Genomic DNA, 16,500 nt, shown 5'->3' on the forward strand with positions numbered 1-16,500 from the left:
CGGGCTCCCCCCAAAAAAGAACATAACCCTTCCTCAAAACGAGATTCGGAAAACGCAGAGTCTTACGGACGATATCGCTTACCTCGAGGAGCATTTACGCGCTTTTGCGAGGCCGGCGACAAAATTACCCCGATACCGGGCCGGTCGCCCCCGCCTCGGACTAACAATCAACGTCAAGATCAAAGGAGCGTCTCGACAAAGGGAACGACGGGGAACGGGGCAAGGAAAACGAGTCCGAAAAACGAGACGGACTGGAACGACTGGAACTGGGACCGTAGCGGCTAATTGCCGGCCAACTAATTCTCGCTCCCGGTTTCTTTGCGACTTCGCCCTGATGGAATTCTCACGCTTCGACGGGCGCCCAGCTCGGCGGTCGCCGTAAACTTTCAGCTTTTTTGATAAAAAAACGGCGATAATGAAATTAGGAAACGCCCCCGCTGATGTCGCGCTGTGCGATCGGCGATTATTGAACGGGTCAGTTGCTCCGCGGCGTCGCGTCTGGAGCTCCGCGGGAAAGAAATCGCAGCGCTTAGAATGGGAGACAGAGGGATCCCGCTCTGCTAATCTAAGCAATATAATAGACTGATTCAGTGACTACGTCTTTTGATGTTCAATACTACGAGGCTACGCCCCCTGGCCGCTACTCAGCCCAACCTCCAGATAGCGCTTCGTCCCGTCAAAGGCTTGCTCCGTGGGCTCCAGTACATTAATCTCTAGATAAAGCGGGCTCATTGGGGGCTCATATCTACTATCGTTAGCCGCAAAAATCATGAAACTCGACCCGGTACATTGTTTGAACGAACTGTGACGACAAATAGGCTTTTACATTATTTAAATGGGAGAATTTATGGCTTTAACTCGCAATATACCAAAACTTGGTAAAAGTTTCCAAAAATTGAATAAACCGAGCCCATTCATCGACTTCTCCTGTCGATAGTCGTAATCATTGAAATTGGTCCAGTAGAAAAATGCAACAAACTTGAGATAAAAAATGAAGAATTTTGGGGTCAGAGAGTTTATGGTAATGATATTCGATGGTTTTTTCCTCCCACAGCAAATGAACTGTTCAGCTTATATATACATCGTTTTTGTCGTCCTTTAAAATGTGGGAAAATGAATGGCGATAAATCGATGACGTAGAACCTTAATAAATCCATAGAGTGAGGCTAGGGAGTTCTGCCATTTTCTTGGTCATGGAGAACCTGGTATGGTCAGGAAATATTTGTCATTCCGATTTTATATAAGAAGGTCCTGGCAAATAAGTCAGAAAATCATTGTGATTTTGGCCAAAGAGAATCTGGAATAGCCCAGGAGTTTAAGTAATTCCCAATCGAGGAAACCGACGTATTTGAGAAAATGTTCATCATCTTGGTTTGAGAATACTCCGGAATACCTACAAAGTGTTTCCATTTTAATCAAAAAGAACATTAGACAGTCCAAGGAATTTTAATCATTTTGGCCAAAAGAACCTGCAAGAGATGAAAAATTCATGACTTTTCAGTCCATTAGAATTTGGCAAGATCAGGAAATTTTCCCGTAAGGGTTGCAAACGCCCTCGTGAGACAATGCGTGCGGCAACAGGGGAGTCATCGTAAACCTCTCGAAGGGCGGAAAACATCACAAATATCCTTTATCTTGTGATCGCAACCTCAAGCTCAACTGATCTCTAGGCTCTGGTCCCGTGAGTGGCTACCAGGGTTGCCAATTTTACTGATACGATCGTCCATGAACAATGTGTGGAACCAGCGGTGGGTGAATTTTCGCTCCCGGCCGGCAATCGAGAGAGCTTCTCATGTCTATCAATTAAGCACAGTCGCTTGTTTTGCCCTGTCCAATTAAATACCCTCGAGCTTCTGCCTCTTTCCGTTTTTCCTCCTCTTATTTTGGGCTTGTGTCCTCGCGGTCGCCGCAAAAAGGAGCTTTCCACCCAACAGCGCGTGGGGGATACTGTCGTATTTCTGAGAAGCGCGGTATGTACGAGAAAGAAGTTTTGTGGAAATTCACGGTCTAGTGCTGATTAGGAATTCGGTAGCAAATATCTCCTGTTTTCCATGAAATAAATTTTTTTTTTTTTTTGATTGATTGATTGATTTCCTTATTTATTCATTTCTTTCTTTATTCATTTATATTTATTATTCCTTTCTTTTTTTGTCATTTAATCATTTGGAGGATGATAATCGATGCTCATAATCTTTACAACATAGAAACAAAAGTGCAAAGGCGAGTTACATTGATTATCAGTCAGTTTGTTCTGGCGCTTTTTTGACTCGTCCGTTTATTTCGTGGGCTTTATAAATCATGGATCCGCTTTAGTTCGCTCGAAGAGGACTATTTATATTCCTTTTTCTCCTCTTCACGAAAATATTTTTTTTTTTTTGGATTGATCGATGAATTGATTAATTGATTAATTTCTTTATCTATTATTTTCTTTATTTATACATTTATATATTATTCCTTTCTTTTTTTGTCATTTAATCATTTGGAGGATCATAATCGATGCTCATAATCTTTACAACATAGAAACAAAAGTGCAAAGGCGAGTTAATAACGACATTGATCATCAGTCAGTTTGTTTTGGCGCTTTTTTGACTCGTCCGTTTATTTTGTGGGCTTTATAAATCATGGATCCGTTTTAGTTCGCTCGAAGAGGACTATTTTATATTCCTTTTTCTCCTCTTCACGAAAGCATATAAATAGACTTAAATGAAACATTGAAATAATATTCTTCATTGCATCACGGAAAAATCGCGACTGATTTGAAAGTGTTAGAGTTGGTTTATTTACACAAAATAGGTAGTGAAAAACTTGCAACGTCGCAAATTGAGGTATGGATGTTTTTCCCTTAAGTGATGAGAAAATGTGTAACTGCATGCGCTCGCGCTAGAGTGAAATAGCGACACGCTTGATCCTCTGCCATCAAGTCGAAGCGAGACTGTTGAAGGCGCTGTGAGCAACTATTCCGCCTCAGAGGTGTTGCACAGTATCAAATGAAATTGAAGGCGCGCCACAGTATGTAAATAGACTGGTATTGTTTACCGCTATGTAGAGTTCTACTGATTCAACGATGTGCAGCTACTATTCGATTGATTTTTGTGAAACGTGGTACTAGATGACATCATTTGAGGATTAACTTGAATTTCATCTCAAATTTTGAAAATTCAAAAAGCCAAGGTAGTGGACGTATTTATAGCCTAAAATCTATCTCAGCTCCTGTTCGATCGATTACTGTGAGACTTAGTGCCGGGGGGGGGGGGGGTACTTTTTGAAATTAAGGCCGAATTTTCGATTTTTTTAGAAAATTCAAAAGTCAAAGATGGTGGAAGTGGCCTAAATGGCTCTGTCCGAAATTATTCAACTTTACAATCGAGATATCTATTTTCTGCCCGTTCAATCTCAAAATCCATGTTCTCTCAGCCAATTTAGACTTCAATATCGGTGCGCTCTTCAATTTTTGTGTGCTAAAACTCCTTAACCACTTAATTATTCATTTATTAATTCACATAGTTTTGCGTAAATGATAATGTTTTTGATTTTTTTTATTTGTTTTCACAAGAAATTGGTTCTTAAAATACACTATTCTGTTCACAGGTGTCATGGATAAGACGAAGGGACTTAAACTTACTGACGGTGGGATTAGCCACTTATAGTAGTGATGATCGCTTCAGCGTGGATCACATAAGGCATTTACAGGTAAGTCAATTTATCTAGCCTCCACGTAACATTATTTATTTCCAACTTTACAGAAGAATAGAAGAAGTATTAAAAAGGACTAGTTTAAGGTTCGGAACCAACCTCAGCATTGAACTCGTTAGTCAGTGCTATAAGGCAAAAGAAAGGTAATTCTGAAAAAAATGTATATTGGATATCGGAATTTTTTGCAGGAGCAGATACAATTGATTCATTTTTAATGTTTTCATCGACAAAATCGAAGTATGAAATTCCCAAGGTACTTGATCAATGTCCCTTTTCCAATACAAGTTTAATCATCGCAAAAATCTCAAAATCGGAAAAAATCCGCTCTCTTGCCCTTTTGTTTTTTGCTTCTCCGAAAGTCGACACAACTCATGCAACGCACTGTTCTCCGAACAAACTAATAAAACTATTGCAGCTGGTGGAATATCGATGGATAAAGTAAAAAATTGGGTATCTTCGATGAACAAGCTGCAAATTTCTGCCCATATTATATTTCTTTAAAAATGAAGTGATCAACAATTTTGCTTTCGAATATTCTTAGAATTTTCTTTTCATACTATAGTCACGTCATTTTCAAATAAAATTTGTTAAGAAAAAGAGGAAGCAAAATTTAGTGCAAGCATGAAACAATATTTTTTTTAAAACATTTTTTATAGTTAGTTTACCCTTAAATAAATAAACCATAATCGTAGATTTTGCAACTTTGGAATTGATGTACACATTTTTTGACGGTTGCTATTGATATTTCGCAGTGTGTCTCCGAAAATGAAGGGGGTCCGTTGACATTTTAACCGATCACGAGCTCCGTTCAGGTTCAATTCAGTTTTATGGCGACTGAAGGACTCAAGATGAAGATGTGGTTAGTGGGAGATCTCAGAGTTTATTTGTAAGGTAGGAGGATGATAGGCCCTTCGCGTCGCTTCGTGTCGTGTCGTAGCGAAGCCTTGGGCGGAGATCCGCCACGCTGTAGCCAGGGCTAAGGAAAAACGCCGTATGAACCTTCAGACGTTGCCAAGTTACCTTCGATAAAAACCGAAATAACCGAGAAAATTGTGAATATTTTTCCCAAAATTTTCAGACAATTTTACACGCAATTTTAATCTAATATATCTGAAACTTTCAATGAAAAAAGTGCGGGAATGTTGTCAAAAATACATGTTTTATCAAGGGAAATTTGGCAACTCCGAATGATCATACGGCGTTTTTCCATAGCACGATAGAGGGGGACACAGCTGTAGTGGAAATTCTTAAGGGTCGCCCCGAGTGGTGGGGGGGGGGATGCGAGTTTGAGACGAAGGTGAAGGGGCTTGTGGCGACAGTTGTGGCTTTAATCTACCTTAAGCGGAGATGCGAAATGAAAAATAGAGTAATGTCCTTCTCCTTCCCGGCGTTGCACTTCGTTTGTCTCTCGGGATTCTGCTCGGTTTAATGCGGAATCTAACGCACGATGACTGCTGCACACTTTGGGTCTTATTTACTGTTGTTCCGCAAACGGATATTTTCCGTAAGAGGCCTCATTTCGTTTACATTGTAATTAAGGGAGATTTAAGGGAACATTCAAAATAACATCAGTGAAAAAAAAAATTTTCCAGATGAAGAGTAAAATTCAGCAGTATAACTCAAGGTACGGGTTCCTTGAATGGGATTACAATGATTTTCCACTGCAAAAAGTACAAAATATAGACGAAAAAATTATTCAATTTTGACAAATTTAAGGTAAATTCGAACCTACCTTAAAATTTAAAAACAAAAACTCGTTATATATTTTCTTTCGTGTTTTGCACTCTTTATAGTGGCAAATTATTGTAATCCATTTCAAAAATCAATTTCTAAGATTATACTCTGACCTAGTCCATGTAATAGTAAAAAATTAGAAAGCTTAAAATTTCCTCAGTCATTCATTGTCCGTATAACTATTTGCAGAACTGCGGCGCTCCCCCCCCCCTCCCGCCCAAACGTCTTTCAGACAATAAATAACGCAAGGAAAGTTTGAGTTCTCTCATTTTTAGCTATTCCAATTTCAACTCGACTTTGACTGCCATCGATGACGCAAGCGGCCGAAGCTGAGTTTCATAACGCACGAATAAGTGAGTCCATCGGGCAGCGTAAAATGAGAGATGAATCGGCAACACTGCCAACTCCTGTCACGTAGACCATTCACTTCCCTTTCTCGGTGGCGGGCCATCAGTCTTGGACCGAAGTTATGATCGCTCGCCGTAAGAATAATACTCTTCAAATTGAGGAGGCCACGATGACCAAGTAATGATCAGCCTTGAGAGAAGGTTTCAGGAATGCCTTATTTTTTGTCGGCAATCGTTACCTTGACCATGTGGGCCCGTTATTGCGCGTAACATTTTTTAGGCTTTATGTAGGAGGGAAAAAAGGATACATATTTTAGTTCCAATTTGGTTTTTTGCCCCTACCACTCTGCCAAAAATTGACCATCGAAAATTTTGAGACACGAGATTAGACGCAGATATTGAACCAGCGAAAGGTTACAACATGTTGATAACCAAGGTTTGTCACTCTGTTCGAAACTCATTGTTTGTTTTCGAAGCTCTTATTTCCTGTCCCTCTTTTGATTTTCTGTGTCGTCGTGCAACGCGCACAAGAAAGCATCCAACATTAAAACCCTTCAATCATTCAATCCTGTGAATCTGTCATTCGGGAAGCGCCAAAATATTCTGTACGTATCTCCTGATTCCTGTTTTTTCGTGGTGTAAAGTCTTTTTGCTCACTCTACACGGAAAAAAGTGTTAAGAGGTATCCCCTAAAATTGTAGCACTACCCCAATTTGTTGGATTATATGAAAATTTCCAATTAGTTTCAGTAGTACTGCAACTCAAATTGGGGCAGTACCGCAAAATTTGGGTTAGTGCCTAACTTATTGGGGTACTACCACAATCAATTAGATACTTCCAATAGCTGGGATGTAACCCCTACCTATTTTTTCCGTATGAAATGTTGGTTTTCCCGATTGCTAAGAGCCCTCATCATACAATTCAAGCACAAAAAATTGAATTATTATCATATATCATTTAAACGAAATGAACAATGAGCTGAAAAAATTGTCTCTCCTTATGAGCATTTTGTCTCATGTCTGGGAGAACTTAAATTGGCAGAATATCTTTTCCGCACAAAGTACATTTGTGGTAATTTTTCCGATTATCGTTGCCGCACAAATTCATTTTCACACAAATCAGATCTCAAACATCTGGCAATATTTGGCACAGTTGGTCCCTGTTGGACTGCTGGGTAAGGTGAGAAATAATTCTATCAATCTTTTTTTACTAATTTTTCTTAAATATACCTCATATTTTTCTCGACGTCGCCACTTACTACAGAATATTATTTGTGCGAAAACGATTTTGTGCGGCAACGATAATTGGAAAAATTACCACAAATGTACTTTGTGCGGCAAAGCCCTTAATAATTTTCCATCCATTTTTCAATACTTTTTTGCCACTGAGTAAGTCTCTCTATCTTAGCAATTTATTTCCTCAAGTCGTTGCTCCTCTCATCTAAGGGTATATCGACGGCGTAAGTCTGCAATCTCATATCTCGTTTACGGTGTCTGAAAATCCTCTATGTTATTTTTTTAAAGGAGAACAAATTGACATCATTCCTTGAAGTTTTTGCAGAATTGTCTTTTCACTGAGAAGAAAAATTACGGCAGTTTCAAAGAATGGAGATGTTGCATGTGTGAGGGATTTGCGATTTGACGATTGATTCTCATGTAAAAATTCGCGAGAAACACGATAGTGCCACTGGTTTTCTCTCAAATCAACCCCCAAGCTCAAAAAAAGCTCTCAAGTTGAGGCCAAAATGGAGGGAATATCCAACGCTATCCTGAAAGTCCACCTCTATATCAAGACAAACTCTCCATGCTAAGATAGAAAGCAAATACATTAGCAGGATTTCCGTGTTTTCAGTTTTGGAGCCCCCAAATAAAGTGGCAGCCCCGTCAATGTATTTGCTCCCTATCTTTGCATGGAGAGTTTATCTTGATGTAGACGTGGACTCGCAGGATAGCGTGGGATATCCCTTCCATTTTGGCCTCAACTTGAGAGCTTTTTTGAGCCTGGGAGTCGATTTCAGAGAAAACCAGTGGCACCATCGTGTTTCTCGCGAACTTTTACACAATAATCAGTAGTCAAATCGCAAATTCCTCACACACGCAACATCTCCATTGTATGTACCCTCAAGATAAGTTGGATTCGGTTGGGTTACACAACTAAACTAACCCTGCGGCAACGCGTGAAGTATCACAGAAATTGAAGGCGCGTAGGTTCGGAGTGCGCATTAATTGTATCTCAACACACTCCTTCAAATCTGTGGCTTCTCGCAAACTTTTACAAAAGAATCGATAGTCAAATCGCAAATTCCTCACACATGCAACATCTCCTTTGCTGTTGAGTAATTTTCTGTTTAACAAATAAAGTACGACAGGAAGTCAGCGACGTCGCAAACCGAGTTATGCGATTGCCGACTTACACCGTCGATATCTATAATTTCCTCTTGAGCTCTGTTCTCCGTATAATTCTATGATTTCCGAGGCTCACGTGGAAACTTAGAGCTATGCCCTCACAGACAAGGAGTAACAAAATGATGAAAATATTTCGTCACGAGGAATTCGGCAACATCGGACTGCTCATACGGCGTTCTTCCTAAGCACACGAAAACGATCTTACGCCTCTCTGCAAGGAAGCGATCCTTTTATTAGCACTCCGCCTCGTCGGATGGAAGAAAGAGTCGGCATGACAAAAAGCTCGCTGCAATATCCGCGCCGTGCCGCTCGGGTCAAAGTCAAAGAATCAGGCCCCACCGGGGTAGGGAGGCGGGGGGGGGGGGTGTCATGAAAAAGACGAGCAAAAGGAGAGGGAGACTCAAAAGCCAACTTGGGATTAGCACTTGTCAGGTGGAACGGATGAGCAGGAGCAGGGGCAGGCTCAAGTGTTGGCTCATTTTACAATAGATCTCTCAACAGGCGTTTCCTCAGACGCGAGTTCGCGCGACAACGACGACGAAGACGGAGGCTCACGTTGTCAACTTTGAAAGCTACCGCTGAGGTGTGACGTAGCAGCAAGGCAGCAAGTAGCCGTGTAAGGTCGAAAGGAAGAGATGAGACGCAAACACTGGAAAAAAAAGTCGCTTGGATCTAGAGTCCAGACTCTTGGAAACGATGACAAGGAAAAATACTCTTGATTCAATCGGATTTTTACTTAAACCAAGAACCAATCCGCTTAATTTAAGCGGATTTCCTTTGATCCAAGTAAAAATCCGATTGAATCAAGAGTATTTTTTCTTGTCATTGTTTTCAAGAATCTGGACTCTAGATCCAAGCTATTGTTTTTCCAGTGTAGCATATGAACCGCGTTCAGCAGAAAGGAACCAAAGAACATCAGCTAGTGCCAGATTTAACCGGGCAGTTAAATTTTTTACAAGAGAACATTAATGCTGATTCTTTTGAAAATTTTAAAGAATTTGTTTCCTACTGTGCAGAAAATTTACTGAAATCTGCACAAAAATCCGCCTAAACGTTTTAATGTAAAAAATTAAATTGCTCAGTTAAATTCGGCAATATCTGACGTGGCTTGGTTCCTTTCTGCTTGACTAACCTGCTATCTAACCTCCCACGGGAACAACAGGTACCTTGAGTGAATTTTACTTTGAGGTTCGAAACTACTTCCGAATAAGTTCAGTTACGAATAGCTTCGGAGCGGTTACGTTTAGCTTCAATTCAGATTTTACCAAACAATTCGCGATTAAACAGCTGGATGTAATTTATTGCGTATTTTTGATGCCAAAATCCTGGACAAGCTCGATTTTAAAAGGTCTAAGGACTCAAAAGAGTTTCAAACGCTCCGCAAAGGCCGGAAAATGATTGCAGTGAAGTACTGCGACAGTCAGATCGACATCTCCTCTCAGTTCTTACTGATGTTTGTTTAAATGAGACTTTTTTGAAGTTGTTGCTTGTCTACGACAAATAACATGAATGAAATTCGATTCTTTGCTTCTGAAGATGTAGTTTTGACTTCCATATTATTTTCTTGCAAGAGAAGTAGAAAGAAATTTGACGTAAGTCGTAGAAACCCGTGCTAGCTTCTGATTGGTACCGGGTGACATTATTTGGCTGCGAAACCGGGGCGTTTTAAATATGAGGAAAAGTTGCGCTTTTAGATGCGTATGTCTCGGTTTCTGCGTTACTTATTCGCATTTTTAGTGAACGCATCGTGTTCCATTCCATGTCTTCATTCACCTTTAGAAAAATGTATTCACCAGTCAAAATTTGTTTATGGGTTTGGGACCCATTCAGGGCCGGATTTACCTACTTTGCGCCCATGGGCCGCCTTTAATTTGCCGCCACTTTCTCATTCGTTTTGAGACATTAATAAAAACCATCAAGTGAACGTGCCAGAGGGAAAGGGGTGCATTTGGCGCGGTTTCTCGCGTTGAACACATTTTTTGCGAAAGCCCTCTCAACACTACCAGCAAAGTTCACGGAACTTCGCGGAAAAATTGAGCTCCGGAAACCTATCTCTGTGTGGACAATGCCTTCCATTTATAAGATTTGAACGAAAAAATTGTGGATAAACAAACATAAATGTGGGTTAATAATTTTAACTTCCGCTGCCGCGCGCGCCGCGCTGACTCCACTGTGTAATGCGTGAAGTATTCCTACAGTCTTGTAGGCGCTATGCGTTTCACGCCGACCGCTGCTTGCTGCACTGTGTTTGACGCAATGCGTGAAGTACTCATGCAGTCTTGTAGGCGTTATGCTTTTCACGCCAACCGCTTCTGATCGCCCTGTGTTTGACGCAATGCGTGAAGTATTCATGCAGTCTTGTAGGCGCTAATATGTGTTACATGTCGACCGCTGCCGCGCCGAGGACTTCTCCTTTTTATCTAAAGTCTCCGTCATCATTGCTCTCTGTGGCGCGCCGCTCCGGGCTAAATTACGTATTTGGTTTTTCTTAAAACACGACTAATTAAAGGTGCTGTCTCTTGTATCACCGAAAGTCGACAAAATTAGAAATTACCACACTCTCAGGAAATAAAAGATTTTGTTGCCTTTTCTCGTTTGTAGTTTTTTTTGTAAATCCGATTTTTTTTATACCTACATTTAAAAAAATTACAAAATTTGCCGCCCCCTGAATTTGCCGCCTTGGGCCGCGGTCCATGTGGCCACCTGCTATATCCGGCCCTGGACCTATTGTGCTTTTAGGCGTAATTTACATTCGTTTTTAGCTGAGATATTAAAAAGCGGATTTTAAAGCATAGATTTCTCCCACGCAAGCCTTATTTTCTTAATTGTGTCATGTTATTTTTCCCCCTTCTTCTCAGGTTTTATTCCTTCCAGACAACATTATTTCTCTTGCAAAGATCCCTTAGTTCTCGAGTAGTGTTGATCTGCCGTGCTGTAAGATAGCAGCACTGTCGCCCAAATCAGAGCCCGACCATTGTTTACCCGAACCGAGACCCGAGGAGCAGGGGCCAAAAACCCAATTGCACGTGAATCAGGCTGCTGCTGCCTCGCTTTAGATTACTCCTCGCTTGAGCAATGAGCAATAGTTGGAGCGAAATTTGAAGGGGGTCGGATAGATGGTCAGAATGCAGATTTCGCTTAATGAGTAAATGTTTGCGTATGAAAATCAGGGAGCCTCCCACGCACAACAATTCTACTCCCTCCCCCAAACCTTACGACGGTTTCCCGGTGAAAGTTCACTCAGATTTACAAGTGATGTACAGTGCCGTGCTGAGGAAAAACGCCGTATGAACCTTCAGGCGTTGCCAAATGTCTTTTGATGAAATGCGAATTTCCTGGTGAATTAATGAACATTTTCCTCCCCATTTTTCAGATAGTTCAGTTCGCAATTTTACCTTAAGATTCTGAAAATTTCAAGGAAAAATATTCATAACTTTCCTAAAAAATGAACATTTTATCGAAGGAAATTTAGCAACTCTCGAATGTTCATACGGCGTTCTTCCTTAGCACGGCAGTATAGTGCAGGGATTCTCCGCTTTGTCTCTATTTTGTTCTCTCCGCGGCAGGGAGAAATCCAAGGAGTTAGTTGAGGTAAAAATCAAAGCACCGTCAAATATTTTTCTTTATCATAGATTAAAATTTGGATCATCCTAGAGCCCGTTCCAGATTACTTTTCCTCTTTTGTTGTATGTAAGTCCCTATACCGCGCACACAGTAGGAGGAAAATTAATATGAAATGGGCTAAAGCGTTATGACTTCGGAGCGGAATCCACAGTTTCTGTTGTATGAAAAGCGAGACTTTTTACTCAGCATCCATACCACTCGGATTGTTTGGCAGCGCTGACCTGTGGTGCCGAAGCTTGAACACGTTCAGGCGAACAGAGCTCCTGATAAACGAGTGATAGACCTAATTCTATACAAATTAAAGTATATGACTTTAATGGTAAGCTATATTGTTGTGATAAGAAAAAACGCCGAATGAACATTCGAATTTTGCCAATTTTCCCTCGAGACAATACACATTGTTGAGGGAAATTATAGATGTTTTTCATTGAAATTCTAAGATTTTTAGATTGATGTTCATTATTCTACTCTCAGAAAGCTCCGATGACTGTAAAAAATTAAACGTTATTAAAAATTTCAGAAGACGAAAATTTCGGGATTTTGAGGGTTGAAAATGCAATTTTTGGTAAATGTGTGCCTCGTTAATTTCAACTATCGTAAACCTTCGTTACTTGTGTGAGGCACGGGTTTTATCACTGTAGATTAAGCTGAATCACATTAATCTAGATTGCCGGGAAATCAGCAGCCGGGCCGGGAGGACATTCCGTTGCTGGAGCCTTATCATTTCCGGGAAATCCCATCAACTGTTCCAGCGTCAATCCGCGCAGCGTCGCCGTTCGCGAACTAAACACTATTAATCCCATAAGCAGTTATTGAAATTAATACATTTTTCCCGAAAAACGGCAACCTCGAGTGATAGGGGGGGGGGGGGCGATCTGGTCCGCCGGATCTGCGGCCGAGCTTAGCAAGAATCACGTATCTACTCGTGCCCAGGAAGGAAGAACACCGCATGAGATTTCGGGCGATGCCAAGATTTCTTCAATTCAGTACGAATTTTCTATAAAAATACTTGTGAATATTTTTGTTCTAATTTTTAGAAGAATTTCATTGGAAATGTGATCTAAAGCTTCAAAAAACTCCAAGGAGAAACATTCATGGGGTAGCGTTAACGGGGTACGTAACGCACTGCTTTATCGGCATTCTAATCCTCCCCTACTTCTCGTAACGCAAATTCTCCTCGAGCCAATTCTCATTAGTTAAGTAACGCTCGCCGGACCCCCTCTTCAGATCCCAAAAATCGTGGGAAACCAACGCTAGATTAAATTTGAATTATTTCAATGCTAGTGTGACAAATTACGTCGAAGAAATGAGGATGACACATATTAAATTTGGTGTGTTTTTTTGGACCAATAGAAAGGGTTATGGTTATACGTAACGCTAGCACTGACCTCCTCACCTCCCCCTCGCAATGCAGCGTTAGGCAGGCTCATACCGTCTTCCTACCTAGAGCGTTAAGGAATTTATGAATGTTCCTTACCTTATCTAAAAAATAAATATTTTATCGGAAGAAATTTGGCAACATCTGAATATTCATATGGCGTTTTTCCTTAACACGGCATTACTGCAGTAACGCGGTTGTCGCTGAGCACGCCAGTTGGGGCCTCGGAGCGATGGGCACGCTTTTTGAGAGTTGATCTACTTGAAGAAAGTCGTAAACGCCATGAGGGATACCGCTTCATTCAAGTCCTTCTTCAAAAAGAATTGGAATTGGGGCCGGCGCGGCACCCGGATGCAGTGCGGCCACATGTCTGATGTGCGGCCGACTTCAATTATACGACGGGGGCTGCGGAAATTTGCAATTATGCTCCGGCAGCCGCGCCGCCGAGAAATTTTGGGGATAAAGGGCTCCGTGAAATAGACGAAATGAAATCAACGACCTATCGTAACCGATCCGCTCTCCATCCGCAACGATGCCAAGTTTTGCAGGAAACAAGATTGCAGCAGCAAACATATTCAAAGTTACCATGTCGTCGCTTCTCTAACGTATCTAGATTTCCACCCGAACCCCGGAAAAAATTAAGTCGTGTTAACAACAGGGCTTAGCTCAAAGAGCAGTCACGCCCTCATTGTTAAACATTTCCGTGTTTATGGTTACTTTGAGTCATTTTTTGGGGGCTAAATCAACCAAAAGAACCTGGCTGATTGACCTAATTTGCGGATTAAGTAAGTTACTCTGAAACATCTGCGGATGAGAAAAATATCCTGCTGAACTGTAGTACTCTTGTTTCTCCTTTATGTAACTCGCGTCTTACGAGTGACCATAGCCAATTAGATTATCACCAATGCGATTCAAGTTCAATCCTGGCTGCTCGCGCCTCATTTTTAACGAGGTTGCAAATTTTCCGATCCGCAGTTTTAGTCAAATGTAACTCAAAGAAAAACTAACCAAAATATATGAACCGGTCTTGTAGGTTAGTGTATTCTGGTTGACGAAATCGTCCACGGCAACACAGCGCCTTGATACAATTATTCGTACTTTGTGGATGGCATTATTGCATACGCAAACATTTGAAGGCGCGCTACCTTGTTGACCCTTTCGATTGCGACAGGCAAGCCCTGCATTGTCTTGCTTTCGCTTTGAACGGATTTTTCTCATCCATCAAGTGTTTTAAGGTGGTTTAAGAATGCACGAATCGATTGTTGTATTTTTTCACCAAGCAACGATCTCTTTTCCTCCGTTCAAAAGTTCACCGAACAAGATTAAAGTATGGCAAGATGTCGATTAGTTGAACTACATTTTGCAATTTTGAACTAAAAGAGCCATGCACAAATTCGCCCGTTTTTGGGCCCTCGAAATTGGGGTCGGTGTGAGGTTTTTTTTCATCTATAGGGTGACCCTTTACACATAATAAAATTTCAGATTGAGTATACGCACCGTTTTTGAGATATGGGGGGGCAAAGTCCCCGATTTTTACTCATATTTGCAGGTATTTTATAGTCGAACTTCGGCTGCTACAAGGTACCGGATGTAGATATTGAAGCGCGGTTTGCGGTGATTTGTCAAGCTATTTCTGGATTATTTTTTCACATCTTTTACAAACCCGCAAATGGTTTTTCGGGGGGGGGGGGGGGGGGAGCTTTATTCATATTATCATGACCGTTCGTATACGTCTTACTGGCATTAATTGCTTCGTTCTCGACTCCTCTCCACGCCGTAATCATGATGGTATTTTCTGTTAGGAATCTTTCTTCTTCTTTATATTTGACCAATTCTAATGTTGTCTCCCCCTTTCTCCCTTTTTAACCTCCCCCCCCCCAATTCTAAACACTCCCTCTCAAGTGTATATTCCTGTGCGGCAGATATGAAGGTGTTATTTGTGGGGAATTATTTTTCTGTCTTTATGGTTCATAAACTTTGACCCCACCTATTTCCTCCTTCCCCCCTTTACCCCTGTTTCACCCCCCCCCCCAATTTCCACCGTACCTTACTCGAAGTTGTCTGCTCCCTCCGCAGCAGAAATGAGGATGTTTCCAGCGAAGAATTTTTTACTTTTTTAAACTCAATACAAGGGAGACACCCCCCACCCTTTTTTCTCTTTCCCATCCCCCCTCACTAGTTCATATTTCCTACCTTATTCCCTCTTTCCACTGCCCCCCCCCCTCTTTTCTCTTTTTTACATGCTTGAATACTTTTTTTTGTGAGAGTATAATAGTTATCGGATAGTGTAATAGTTACCGGAAACATCCTCATTTCTGCTGCAGAGGGAGCAGACAACTTCGAGTAAGGTACGGTGGAAATGGGGGGGGGGGTGAAACAGGGGTAAAGGGGGGAAGGAGGAAATAGGTGGGGTCAAAGTTTATCAACCATAAAGACAGAAAATAATTCCCCACAAATAACACCTTCATATCTGCCGCACAGGAATATACACTTGAGAGGGAGTGTTTAGAATTGGGGGGGGGGGGGTTTAAAAAGGGAAAAAGGGGGAGACAACATTAGAATTGGTCAAATATAAAGAAGAAGAAAGATTCCTAACAGAAAATACCATCATGATTACGGCGTGGAGAGGAGTCGAGAACGAAGCAATTAATGCCAGTAAGACGTATACGAACGGTCATGATAGTATGAATAAAGCTCCCCCCCCCCCCCCCCCGAAAAACCATTTGCGGGTTTGTAAAAGATGTGAAAAAATAATCCAGAAATAGCTTGACAAATCACCGCAAACCGCGCTTCAATATCTACATCCGGTACCTTGTAGCAGCCGAAGTTCGACTATAAAATACCTGCAAATATGAGTAAAAATCGGGGACTTTGCCCCCCCATATTTCAAAAACGGTGCGTATACTCAATCTGAAATTTTATTATGTGTAAAGGGTCACCCTATAGATGAAAAAATACCTCACACCGACCCCAATTTCGAGGGCCCGAAAACGGGCGAATTTTAGCCCTTTTTGTGCAAGGCTCTTTCTGGCCTATTGTTTAAAACAACGAATGTGCCATTAGTTTTCTCATAGACGGGTATGTTTTTATGAGTGAGCCAGACATTGTAGTTCCTAATTGCAAACTGTAGTAATCATCGGTTGAAAAAATAAAACAAAAGAGTACCTAAATTAATCAGCATAAAATCCGGTTCGACTGATTCCGATTGGTGTCGTTAATACTCTGTTTTTGAGCGTTACCTGAACGAACCAGCAAATCATTCGCCATACCTATTAGAAACGAAGTTCGTGACCAGCAGAGGAAGGAAACTCCCTCATAG

At 41.3% G+C, this 16,500-nt stretch overlaps 1 protein-coding gene across 1 annotated transcript in view; it reads left to right on the forward strand.

The window, feature by feature from the left end:
• The window catches only part of LOC109042214 (cell surface A33 antigen), a 345,787-nt gene that overhangs the window by 309,889 nt on the left and 19,398 nt on the right, over positions 1–16,500 (forward strand). The window contains exon 3 of the mRNA XM_019058850.2: positions 3,589–3,690. Within this exon, the coding sequence (XP_018914395.2) occupies positions 3,589–3,690 (102 nt within the window). The remainder of the gene's footprint in view (positions 1–3,588; positions 3,691–16,500) is intronic.

The sequence above is a fragment of the Bemisia tabaci genome, chromosome 5 (genome assembly GCF_918797505.1).
Source record: "Bemisia tabaci chromosome 5, PGI_BMITA_v3".
Lineage (NCBI taxonomy): Eukaryota > Metazoa > Arthropoda > Insecta > Hemiptera > Aleyrodidae > Bemisia > Bemisia tabaci.